We start from the raw sequence: 12,601 nt of genomic DNA, 5'->3' as shown, positions 1-12,601 counted from the left end.
ATTACAGTCATGTTGGGAACAGAGCCATGGGATGTATGAGTTAAATGTGCTTTCAGCACTAGCGGGTTTATTTTTAATGAGGAACTCTGTGATTGTATACACTGGATGTAATGGCTGCTATTTATAGGCAAATATGTGTTTAATTGTGAAGCCTGATATTAGAATGCTTAAAGTCTTAAAAACAAGTGGCAGGACATTGAACTATGTGGTAAGTATTCACTTTGGCGTTACTTCTCACTCTGTAGGAAGAACCAATAGAACGGCTTAGTGTTCCTGATGTACCCAAAGAGCATTTTGGACAAAGACTTCTTGTAAAATGTTTATCACTCAAGTAAGTATTTCTTTTACTGTATAATTTCTGTTACCTGGTCTAATATTTTAATTACTGGTATAACAAAACTTTAGACTTTATGCTTGTGTGTATGTACTTAGGAGAAGTGTTTTTCATTTTTTCTTTTGAAATTGTTATTTAAGATCTCATCTATTTATTTTGATTTTAAGGAAAATATTTAAGTATATTTAATGTTTTCCATATAATACATCTATTATGTATACATATTCAGAGAAGGGAAAATGTGCATAAATAAGAGACCACTGTATTTGTATTATTTGGCTTATAAAACTGAAAGGGTAACCAGGATGATGGTGTGTATCTGTAATTGCAGAATTCCGTAGGTTGTAGACAAGGGGCATGGGTTTGAGGCCACTTAGGTTGGAAACAAGACCCTCTGTTTTTCTCTCTCAAAAAAAGTCATCTGTTTGTATTTTTAAGTTTTATGAATTTTTAGTGTATACCTTCAAGTTTCTTTTCAAAGTAATTCTAGCTGAAGAAAGCTTTTGTGTTAAGAGGACATAAACAGAGTAACAGAACATACATGCTTCCTGCCAGAAACCCTGAGAATCAGCCTGTTCTTTTTGTAACATGGATGTTAGGTTAAGGAAAGGGTGGTTTGGATAGTCCCCTCCACACATTCACGGAGAAACCTACAGGTGTAAGATCTCAGTCTTTTACACTAAAATACTCTAGAAGGAAAATCTAGGATTTTTTTTGCAACTTTTTTTTTTTTTAACATTTTTTTATTTAAACATAATTTTCTCATGTAATATCTTTGATCATATTTTCCCCCCTTCCCCAACTCCTCCCAGATCTTTCCACCTCCCTTCCCACCCAACTTCATGTTCTCTCTCATATTTTCTTTGCCTCTGTATCTGTCAGTGAAACAAAAAGCAAAAGTGAAAATCAAAACAAGTAAACAAAAAATTCCAAACCAAAACAGAAAGCACACACACAAAACTAATGGCTTCCATTTTATGTTGGTCAACTACTCCTGGGCATGGGAGCTGCCCTGGAGTGTGGTTGATATACCCAGTGACGTTCCTTTGGAGGAAACTTTCCCTTTCCCAGCAGATACTGATTGTAAATAGCGCGTTGGTTGGGTTGGGTTTTGACTTTGTGTCCACTTCTCCTCTGAGCTGGGATTTTTATTGGCTTGAGTCTGTGCAAGTCTTGTGTGTATAGTCACAGTCTCTGTAGTTCATGTTCATGTGTATTGGTCCTGTTGTGTCTAGAAGATGCTGTTTCTTTGGAGTTCTCTACCACCTCTGGTTCTTACAGTCTTTCTGTCTGCTCTTCTGCATAGATCCTTGAGCCTTGAGGAGAGGGGTTTAGTAAAGACAGCCATTTTGGGCTGATGCTCCAAGTCTCTCACTTGGCACACGCTGTCCAGTTGTTTGTGTTAATTGCCATCTACTGCTAGAAGATGCTTCTCTATGATGGCTGACCAGTGCACTGATCTGAACCCCAGCCAGGTGCCTTATTTTAGTTTTGATTATGTATCTGAGCATGTAATACAGGTGCTGGAGGACACTAGATTCTCTGGAACTGGAGTTCTAGTGGACCGTGAGCCATCCAGCAAGAGAGCTGGGAACAGAACTCTGGTCCTTGCAAGAGTAGTGTCTGTGCTCTTCTCTGAGAACAGTCATCTTTCCAGCCCTGAAATAATTTTCATTTAGAAGTAGAAAGCATCTTGGGAGACAAACACAAAGGTTAAGTTCATGAGCTTTTCCTCTCTCTCTCCTTTTTTTTTTTTTTTTTTTTTTTTCCAAGACAGGGTTTCTCTGAGTGGCCTTGGCTGTCCTGAAACTCACTCTGTAGACTAGGCTGGCCTCGAACTCACAGAGATCTGCCTGCCTCTGCCTCCCGAGTGCTGGGATTAAAGGCATGCATTACCACCATCTGGCTTCATGAACTTTTTCAAACTCACTTGTTCATTAATCTCTAAATTAAAACAAAATATGGAAGGCTTAATTTTTGTGCCATCCTTGCCCAGGAGCAGTGCTACTCGGTGATATTTGTTGCCAAAGCAAACTCAAGAAGCAATTTTTGTGCCTCATGCTGAGTAGTATTTAGTTTTTACATTTGTATATGAAGCTGGAGCATTTTAGAAACATTGGTAACTCCTGCACGTGTACAGCTGTCTTCTGGCTTTGAAGAGCATTTACCACTCACTATCTGTGATGTTTGCTGGCCACTGTTTATGATGAGGAGTTATGAAGACAAGAACCCTCTCCCTCACCCTCTCCCTCCCCCTCCCTTCCCTCCCCCCCTTCCCTCCCCCTCCCCCTCCCTCTCCCTCTCCTCCTTCCCCTCCCCCTCCTCTTTCACTCTCTCTCTTTGAGACAGGGTCTCATTATGTGTCTCTGGCTGTCTGGGAACTTACTATGTAGACCATCCCCCTGCCTTGTGAGTGCTGGGATTAAAGGTGCACACCACTATGCCCAGCAAGAATTTTTTTTTTAAAGAGCTAGTTTCTTTTCTGTAGATTGGACTCTGTTTTGAAGTGCATTTTCCCGTGATGGCAGTTAAATGTCATGTGCCCTTGGGGCAACTTCACATCTGTGTCCTTTTTCCCATGTACTTTCATTTATTTTTTGCTGTCTCCAGAGTAATTCTATGAGACAAGCAGTATTTTCTTTATTTTACAAACAAGGGAAATGTGAATTAAAGAGGATTAGTAGAAGTTCTGCTCAATATTGCTCAGAGTCATTGAAAAAGAAACTCCGTTCCTCTCTTTGTAGCAAGTTGTCGTAGGTTTATTAGTTTTAACTGAAGAAAAAAGCTTCAGTTTGTAGCTCTTTCTGCACAAAGGAACTCAGCTGGAGAGACTACTTTGTGTATAAGTAGACGTTTTTCTTTCTTTGGAAGCCAAAGCTTTATGCCTTTAGTTAAATTTGTGGAGAAACATATTAGATAAGTTGAATAGACTTTTCTATACATCTGGACCTCTACATTGTATTATACTTAAAGTCCTTTATAGCAGCCATTTTGGTACAGATTGCATATCACAAATTTATTTATTTATTTATTGACATAAGGTCTCATCTTTCCCAGTCTAGAACTTACTGTGTAGCTGAGGATGATCTTGAATTTTCTGTTCCGTCTTCCGGTGCTGGGATTATTGGAGTGCATCCCCTTACCTGGTTTAGGCAGTCCTGAGAGTTGAACCTAGAGCTTTGTCCATGCTAGGCAAGCACTCTACCAACAGAACTACACCCCTAGCTCCAAATCTTATCCTTTTAAAATGCACAGATAAGAAGTATCTAAGTGTTATCCAGGTATCACTGCTGTCTGTTTCTGGAACATGTTTGTCACCCACACCTGTGTTAATCTACTTACATCAGAATATTACAGTGTCATATGGACTGAATGACTTAGTAGGAAATTATTCTTAGTTCTGGAAGCTGGGAGTCCAAGATCAAGATGGCAGTGGGTTGGTTTCTGGAAAGTTTCCTTCTGGCTTGTAAATAGCTGTCTTCTTTCTGTGCTCGTACATGTCTCTCCTCCCTGTGTGCACGAGAGGTCTGTGATGTCTCTGTGCCGTTCTCTCTGTGTGTCCATGTTTGGAGGCCAGAGGTTGATGTTGGGTGCCATCCTGTACTGTCCACTTAAAAATTAAGATTTATTTAATTATATGTGTGTGTGTGTGTGTGTGTGTGTGTGTGTGTGTGTGTGTGTGTTTTGCCTGCATATATGCCTGTGTACCATGTACATGTAGTGCCATGGAAGCCAGAAGAGGCATTGGATCTCCTGGAACTGGAGTTACTGATGGTTGTGAGCTGCCATGTGGGTGCTGGGAATCAAATCTGGGATCCCTGCAAGAGTAACCTGTGCCCTTAATCTCTGAGCCATTTCCCCAGCACCCATGCCCTTTGTTTTGTGTGACTGGGTTTCTCACTGAGCCTGGAGCTCTCTGGTTCATTAGGATCAACTGGCTCCAGGGATCCTCTGTTTCTGCCTCCACGGCACTTGGGCTGTAGACACATTCTTTCATACCTGCCTGTGTTTGTGGGATACAAACTCAGGTTTTCTTGTTGGTGCTGAAGGTACTCCTCAGTCTTCTTCCTCCTTTTGTAGGGACTCCAGTTTCACTGGATTAGTGTCCCGTTCTTAGGACTTGGTTTAACCTTAATTTCCCCTCTGTACAGACGCTGGCTTACACAGTTTTTCACATAGGAATTTTAGGACATCTTTCTGCTCATAGCAGTAATCATGGACGGTCACCTACTGTTCTTTCTTCTTCCCACCTCTGCCAATACTGATGGACTTTCTGTTTCTGTCTGCTATGTCTTATAAATAGAATTACGAACTTTGTGGGGAGTTTTTGGTGTGTTTTCATCACATAACATGTTTTCATAAATATTGTAGTATATATCAAAGTTTATTACTATCTATAGCCAGATGGTATTCCACTGAATGGCGATGCTACTTAAAATGTTTGTCAGTTGATGTATATATGGGGTACTTCTACTTAAAAAAAAAGAACAACTTTATTTGATACAACTTCCATATTATATAGTTTATCCAGTGTATGCTCAGAATTCACTAGTGAATTCACCCATTGTACAATTCAGTGTGTTTTGTTAAAGTCACAGGCCCATGCAACCTTTATCAGTGGATCTTAGAGCATTTTTGTCCTCCCCTGTCTGTGTGTGTGTGTGTGTGTGTGTGTGTGTGTGTGTGTGTGTGTGTGACAAAGGAAGTTTGACTACTACCTCACATTCATGTAGAAAAATTTTACAGGTTATTAGTAGACTTGCATTTGAAAGACAAAACAAAGTTTCTAGAAGAGAATGTATGTACCTTTCTGTATAGAAACTTGACATTAACACAGCGTAGCAAGCACTCCCCTAAAGGAACATTTTCCTTCCACACTCACTTTGCTTCTTTTCTTTGCACTTCCTTCTTTCTCTTCCCTCTCTGGCTTTCTTCTCTCCTCCCTTCCCTCTCTCCAACTTTCTTCTCTTCTCCTCTGTCTTCTCTTCTCATGCTCTCCATTCTGGTACTGGAGATTGAACGTAGGCCTCACACATGCTGGGCACATTCTGTACCATTGAGCTACATCGTTGGTCTTCATCCATACATTTTGCTTCATTGAAATGGACAACTTTTTCCATCCAAAGATGTAAGTGTTAAGACAGTGTCTAGGAAGAGGAGCAAGTATGAACAACATATACATTTGATGTATTAATATCCAGAATGCACACAGAACTACATGTTGATGAAGAAAAAAGCCAAACAGTAAATAGAAAAATGATCCAGTAGAGCAGTGGTTCTCAACCTGTGGGTTGCCACCCCATTGGGGGTCAAATGATCTTTTCATAGGGATCACTCAAGACCACTGGAAAACACAGATATTTACATTATGATTCACAACAGTAGCGAAATTACCATTACAAAGTGGCAACAAAAACAATTTTATGGTTGGGGCTCACCATAACATGAACTGTATTAAAGGGTCATAGCATCAAGGATGTTGAACCACTGCAGTAGAGGATATTCATATGATTAATAAGTACATGAAAGGTGTATATGGAAAAGTGTATTGCAGTACCACTTACCCGGCTGAGTCTCAAGTATAAGAAGATGCAGAGCAGATTTTTAGTGTCTGTCAGGTGCTGAAAGACTCTCTGAGATAGATCCCTTTGTGCTCAGCATCTATATGTTTCACTAAGAGAAGCGTTAGCTAGAAGTCACAGGGAGGAAGAGTAAAGGCCAGTGCAGGCTCCATTTCCCTTATTCCTTCCCTATGGAGGCCTCGGAGGCCGCAGCTTCTCTGTCAAGGGCCTGTCTTGTCTCTTGCTTACCACTTCCTCAGTGTTGGATTGATGATTTCTACTGTTGCTTGTGTAAGTGTATACACTGTTGTTTTCAGATTCTGTGCAGATCTTTTTGAATGGCTCTTTATTAAACTTTCAATGTGAAAATGCTGTCTCTTATCTTAGAAAGACTCTGACCTTGACTGTAATTAGCAAACAAGTGCTGTGGAGCAGGGTTATTGCGGCTCCAACACTCCTTAGCATTCTTCCCCAGTATTTCTTGCTGTTGAGGCTGTACATGGCAGGATGCTCAGTCACATTCCAGATTTCTGCTTGTGAAATGTGGGTAATAGTCCTCCAGCTGAGATAACCAAAATGGTCTGCAGCCATGGCCAGGCGTCCTCTTGGGTACAGCACTGTCTGGGGCCGAGACCCCACTGTGTTGTTGTTCCAATCAGCTTCTCATTGTGTTTGCTTTGTGTCATTAAACATGTCCCTCCTTCCTGTGTGTCAGCTCTGGTCCAGGAAAGTGAAGGAAACATCTCAAGTACACAGTTAGAAAGGACACTGGACACTTTCATCAAATGGGGATTACTATCCCAGCATTAAAAGGATAAATTAATATTTAAGATATGGAAATTTGCCCAGTAAATATTGAGTTAAAAAAGCAGATCACGAAATAGTATTATACTTTTTGTTTAAAGAAAAGGATTTCACTTGGGCAAGTGGTAGAGCACTTGCCTAGCAAGCACAAGGCCCTGGGTTCGGTCCTCAGCTCTGGAAAATTAAAAACAAACAAACAAACAAACAAACAAACAAACAAAAAAGAAAGGAAGGAAGGAAGGAAGGAAGGAAGGAAGGAAGAAAGAAAGAAAGAAAGAAAGAAAGAAAGAAAGAAAGAAAGAAAGAAAGAAAGAAAGGAAAGAATAGGATTTCACATGTACGTTTTATATGACAAAAGTCTGGGTAGATAACCACCCACTTCTCCTCAGTTGTTTCTGCACAATGGGAGTTTCCAAATGCTTCTGATTTTCTCTGAGTGTTTTAAATGTATTTAAAATTTTTGGGGTGTGGATTGTTTGATTTATAGCATGGAAAAGAAAATATTTTAAAACTTTATTTCAAAGTGAACACACCTAAGTAAATAACCTAATCACAGGCTATAAAGTAATTAGTGTCACAAAATAGATAGAAAATTCTCTGAGACTTTTGGGAAATTTAGATTGATTATTGCTGAAAAAATAAGGAAAGTTATATAGAGAATGTAGCAGGAATCTTAAAAGTTCTTATTAATAAAATCAAACCCGAGGCGAGTTATTGGGGTCCATGCTGGTAGATCAGAGAGACAGAACAAGCCACAGCTATCTCACCTCGCCGGATCCTCAGCTGGTCTTGTCTCCTCAGACTGGAGGCCTCTGAGTCCTCATCCGGAATGGGTCTCAGCTGAATTACTGCTCAAAAGCCTGAATGCTTAACCAGCCAAAATCTTCGAGTTTCTGGTCCTCAAGCCTTATATATCTTTCTGCTTTCTACCACCACTCCCTGGGATTAAAGGCTGGCTTTCTGGGATTAAAGGCGTGAGTCACCATGCTTGGCTATTTCCAATGTGGCCTTGAACTCACAGAGATCCAGAGGGATTTCTATCTCTGGAATGCTAGGATTAAAGGTGTGAGTGCCACCATTTTCTAGCCTTTGTATTTAGTGGCTGTCTGTTCTCTGACCCCAGATAAATTTATTAGAGTACACAATATTTTGGGGAACACAATACCACCACAAGAGAATGTATTTGTTTTGAAGCTATGAAAGATACACGTGGAAAGTGTCTTAGAAGGTAGGCATGGAGGTAGGCACAGGGGTGAAATAATGAAGTTTGAAATCAGAATTTCTTTCCAGAGATCTTTCTGGAACTTCATCCGGATGTCAGGTGTACGTGGTGTGTGTGTGTGTGTGTGTGTGTGTGTGTGTGTGTGTGTGTGTGTGTGTGTGTGTGTGTGGTGTATGTGGTATATGTGTATGTGTGTGCGCGCGTCCATTCCTGTGTATCTGTCCCACTGTGTGTGTCCTGTCCCTGTTTATCTGTCCTAGTGTGTGTTTGTATGTTTCTGTCCTTCTGTCCCAGTCTGTTTGTTCATGTGTGGATATGTACATGTGAGTACACATGTCTGTGGAGTCCTGAAGAGGGAGCCAGCTCCCCTGGAACTCGAGTTCCAGGGCAGTTGTTAGCTCCCTCTGCATGCTGTAGGTTTTGGGAACTGAACTTGGGTTCTCTGCAAGAGCAACACTCTTCATTGATGAGCCATAAATCTCTCTAGCCCCAGATTTATCTTTTATATGTATTCTGAAGTTAGTTTATGTTTTTTCTTCATATAGGTTTGAGATTGAAATTGAGCCCATTTTTGCGAGTTTGGCTTTATATGATGTCAAGGAAAAGAAAAAGGTAAGTTTCTGGGATTTGCTTACAGTCATTGTCATAATCATAAGTTTCAGAAACCTGTTTACATGCTTTTTGTTTTATAAAATAAACAAAGTAGTGATTCCTCATATATTATTAACTGAACAAGTGAATAGAAATTTACCATTTCGAGACTAGTTAAATATTTTCTTCTTATAGAAAGATACTTTAATTGAAACCTGGTTTTTGACTTATTGAAAAAAGTCCCCAAAGCCAAGAGCAGAAGCAACTTTTAAGAGAGAGACAAGCAAGTTGGAGAGTGGGGGCGCACACCTTTAATCCCAGCACTCAGGAGGCAGAGGCAGGCGGATCTCTGTGAGTTCGAGGACAGCCTGATTGAGGACAGCTAGGACTATTACACAAAGAAATCTTGTCTTGAGAAACAAATAAATGAACAAATAAAAGAAGAAGGAGGAGGAGGAGGAGGAGGAGGAGGAGGAGGAGGAGGAGGAGAAGACGAAGAATTAGAAGACGACGACACAAACCAAATGCAGGAAAGGGAACTGCCTGAAAGCCTTATGTAAGAAAAGAAACATGACGATCACCGAAGTTTATTGATGCAGTTTGGAATTTCTAATAGCCATGGCTGTTTTATGTATGTTTAGGTGGTGCGTCTGAAGAGTGAGTTTAGCTTTATTTGCTGTGCTGTTTTTATTCTGCTTCAGAGTTTTCAGAGGAGGGCATTAAACAGCTTTTCTTGATGCTTCTTTTCTTTCTTCTCCTTGTCCTTCACCTCTCCCTTCCTCTTCCTCTGTTTATTCTGGGGTGCTGGGGATGGAGCCCAGGGTTCTGAGATTCGAGTCTGGAGTCTAGCACTCTCCACATCTCTGGTCCAGCATTTCCTACTTTAGTATGTGCTAAGTCACGCTGAACTAGAAACTTGAAGGTGCCTTCATTATCAACATATGACCTGTGATAGATTTCTTCAGGAAAACTTGCTATAGTAGCTTATATTTGTAAAATGAAAATTGCTGAGATGTTATTAATACAAAGTTTTTTTTTTTTTTTTTTCCCCCCGAGACAGAGTTTCTCTGTGTAGCTTTGCGCCTTTCCTGGAACTCACTCTGTAGCCCAGGCTGGCCTGGAACTCACAGAGATCCGCCTGGCTTTGCCTTCCGAGTGCTGGGATTAAAGGCTTACACCACCACTGCCCGGCATACAAAGTTTTAAAATTCAGTTTATAGTCAATCATCTCAGTGGTAATTGACTTAGCTGCACTTTTAACTAAGGAATGAGATACGACTCTTTAGAAAATGTTTCTATGTTATATTCCAAAGTAGTTTATACAGTTTTTTGACTTTGATGTAGCTATGTAGATTGGTCTCAGTGAAAATACATACCCAACTGTGAATTAGAATCGAGTGTTGTAAAATATAATGTTTTATTATGTGTAATATTTTAAGATTTTACATATATGCTTTTTGTGCATTTCATAAATCTTGTATTGATGTAAAAATGTAATGTCTGAATGTATTTTTCAGATTTCAGAAAACTTTTATTTTGACCTTAATTCGGAACAGATGAAGGGATTGTTACGGCCACATGTACCACCTGCTGCTATTACCACTCTGGCGAGATCAGCTATTTTTTCTATAACGTATCCTTCCCAAGATGTCTTTCTTGTGATAAAGGTGAGACTGTCTTTAACAGATGTGTTTATTTTGGTGTCTGCTCCTGCCTTTGTCAACATTGCAAACGTAGGGCAGCCTCTACGTTTCCTGGGTTTTGTGTTTGATTCTTGGCAGTACCACCCTGGACATACACTCTAGTTACGACCTAACTTTTCCTGACTGGAACGTAGTATTAATCATGGCTCTGGGGTCAAATGGCAGTGGATTTATCTTAAGGGATTGCCTCGTGATCTTGGGAGCTGACAGCTCTGATTTGTAGGGCAAGTTGCCAAATGCAAGTTCAGTTAGCCTTGAGTCCAGAGTTCACATGATAACACGCTGGAGGCTCAGGCTAGGTTTCTCTTACAGTTTTCTTTAGGAAAACTCAGTCTTTGTTTGTAAACCTCTCAGCTGATTGGATGAGGCCCATCCACACAGTAGAGATTAATCAACTCTATTCAAGGTCTACTATTCTAATTCTCTTTTAAAAAAACCAAACCAAACCAAAACATTTTTCACAGCAACATTTAGAACACTGCTTCTCAACCTGTGGGTCATGGCCCCTTTGGATCCTTTCACAAGGGGCACATATCACATATCCTGCATGTCAGATATTTACATTACCCTTCATAAGAGTAACAAAATTATAGTTATGAAGTAGCAACAAAATAATTTTATGGTTGGGGGTCACTAAACATGAGGAACTACATTAAAGGGTTGCAGCATTAGGAAGGTTGAGAACCACTGCTCTAAAGGAATGTTAGACCAAGTAACTGAATATCCAGGTCTACTTAAATTAACACTCATAGTTGCTATAGTGCAATTATTTTACTCAGTTTCTAAGTCATATAAATATGAAAACTAAACTAAATCATTGTGATTTGACCATCAACCAGTTGAAATAAGAATTGGTCTCTGGACATAGAGGCACATGCCTATAACTCTAGCACTTAAAAGATAGAGGCAGTGCCGGGCGTTGGTGGCGCACGCCTTTAATCCCAGCACTCGGGAGGCAGAGCCAGGTGGATCTCTGTGAGTTCGAGGCCAGCCTGGGCTACCAAGTGAGTTCCAGGAAAGGCGCAAAGCTACACAGAGAAACCCTGTCTCGAAAAACCAAAAAAAAAAAAAAAAAAAAAAAAAAAGATAGAGGCAGGAGGGTTGGAAACTTGAGCGAAGCTGGACTACCTAGCAAGAGCCTGTCTCTTAAAAAGCAGAACAAAATGAAAATAACAATCACAAAATGCTCCAAGCATACTTCCCCCAGAAAAATAATTAGAAATTCTAGAGACTAGCAAGGCCTGGTAAAGTCTATGATTCAAGCTGCTTGGTAGGCTGAGGCAGGAGGATTGAGAATTCAAGGCTAGATTGGGTTTTAGAGTGAGTTTTGAGGCCAGCCTGGGCAATTTAAGGAAAACTTGTCTCAAAATGAAAAGTAAAATGAGGGCTGGGCATGTAGTGTAGTGTAGGACGCTGGTCTGGTGTGCACATGGCCGGCACTCGGTTTAGTCCCCAGCATTGGGGTGGGGAGTAAATTCAGATAGTACTGTGCTGCTATCTTGTTGTGACTTAGAGATTAATTGGGACCAGCAGATGGCTCTGCAGCTTTAAAGGTGCTCACTTTCATGCACTTGAATTTGTTCCTGGAGTCCATGTGGTGCGTGAAGAGAACCACCGACTCTGGCATGCATGTTGGGGCTGTCTCCTTCATACACAAAATAGATAAATAAATGTTAAAAACAAACAAACGGAAGGACTTGGTTACTTGACTTTGGCTAAATTGACCTTGACTTGAGAGCAACCTAAAATAAATTCCTTAGTCACTTTATATATAAAATTACTATAAAGAGGTAATGAATTTTTTTAATAAGATGGTAAAGTAGATTTTCATAAAAACGAGTCCTTTTTACCCACAGGAATAATGCCCCAATTTGTTGGATGCATTCCTATGAATTTAGGTTAAAATTAGTGTTAATTTCAATGAACAGTCCTGGAGAAATTCACTTTAGAACATCCTCTTAAGTGAGGTGAGCTCCGCTGGGTATGGTGGCGTCCACCTTTATCCCTGCAGAGGCGGGCACATCTGTGAGTCTAAGACCAGTTTGGTCTGCATAGCAAGTTCCAGGACAGCAAGGACCACATGCAGAGACCGTGCTTTCAAATACCAATAACAACAACAACAATATAATTATTATTTTCAAAAAGAGATGAACATGAATGAGAAATACAGTTACTTTAAATGGAGAAAATGGCAAGTTTTTATAAATGATCATCTTGGAACAAAAGAGCTAGTAAGGCAAAGATGATTGGAGTACAGACTGCTTGGAAATGAAGTGATTTATGATTTAGTTGTCATGATGGGATTAGGAATAAAAAACATTGAATGTAAATTTTCAGTATAAAGAAAAAGGTAAATCATGATAAATTCATATGATGCAAAATCATA

The 12,601-nt window shown here is 40.1% G+C and overlaps 1 protein-coding gene across 6 annotated transcripts in view; it reads left to right on the top strand.

Moving 5' to 3' along the window:
- The window catches only part of Dock7 (dedicator of cytokinesis 7), a 200,443-nt gene that overhangs the window by 46,964 nt on the left and 140,878 nt on the right, over nt 1-12,601 (top strand). For all 6 annotated transcript variants that reach the window (XR_013049236.1, XM_076564551.1, XM_076564550.1 and 3 more), the window contains exons 7-9: nt 246-331; nt 8,467-8,533; nt 10,030-10,179. Coding sequence is in view for 5 of the 6 variants with exons in the window: in XM_076564551.1 (XP_076420666.1) it covers nt 246-331; nt 8,467-8,533; nt 10,030-10,179 (303 nt within the window). In the remaining variant the exon portion in view is untranslated. The remainder of the gene's footprint in view (nt 1-245; nt 332-8,466; nt 8,534-10,029; nt 10,180-12,601) is intronic.

The sequence above is a fragment of the Peromyscus maniculatus genome, chromosome 2 (genome assembly GCF_049852395.1).
Source record: "Peromyscus maniculatus bairdii isolate BWxNUB_F1_BW_parent chromosome 2, HU_Pman_BW_mat_3.1, whole genome shotgun sequence".
In the NCBI taxonomy this organism is placed as follows: domain Eukaryota; kingdom Metazoa; phylum Chordata; class Mammalia; order Rodentia; family Cricetidae; genus Peromyscus; species Peromyscus maniculatus.
This window is presented reverse-complemented; position numbering and strand designations above follow the sequence as displayed.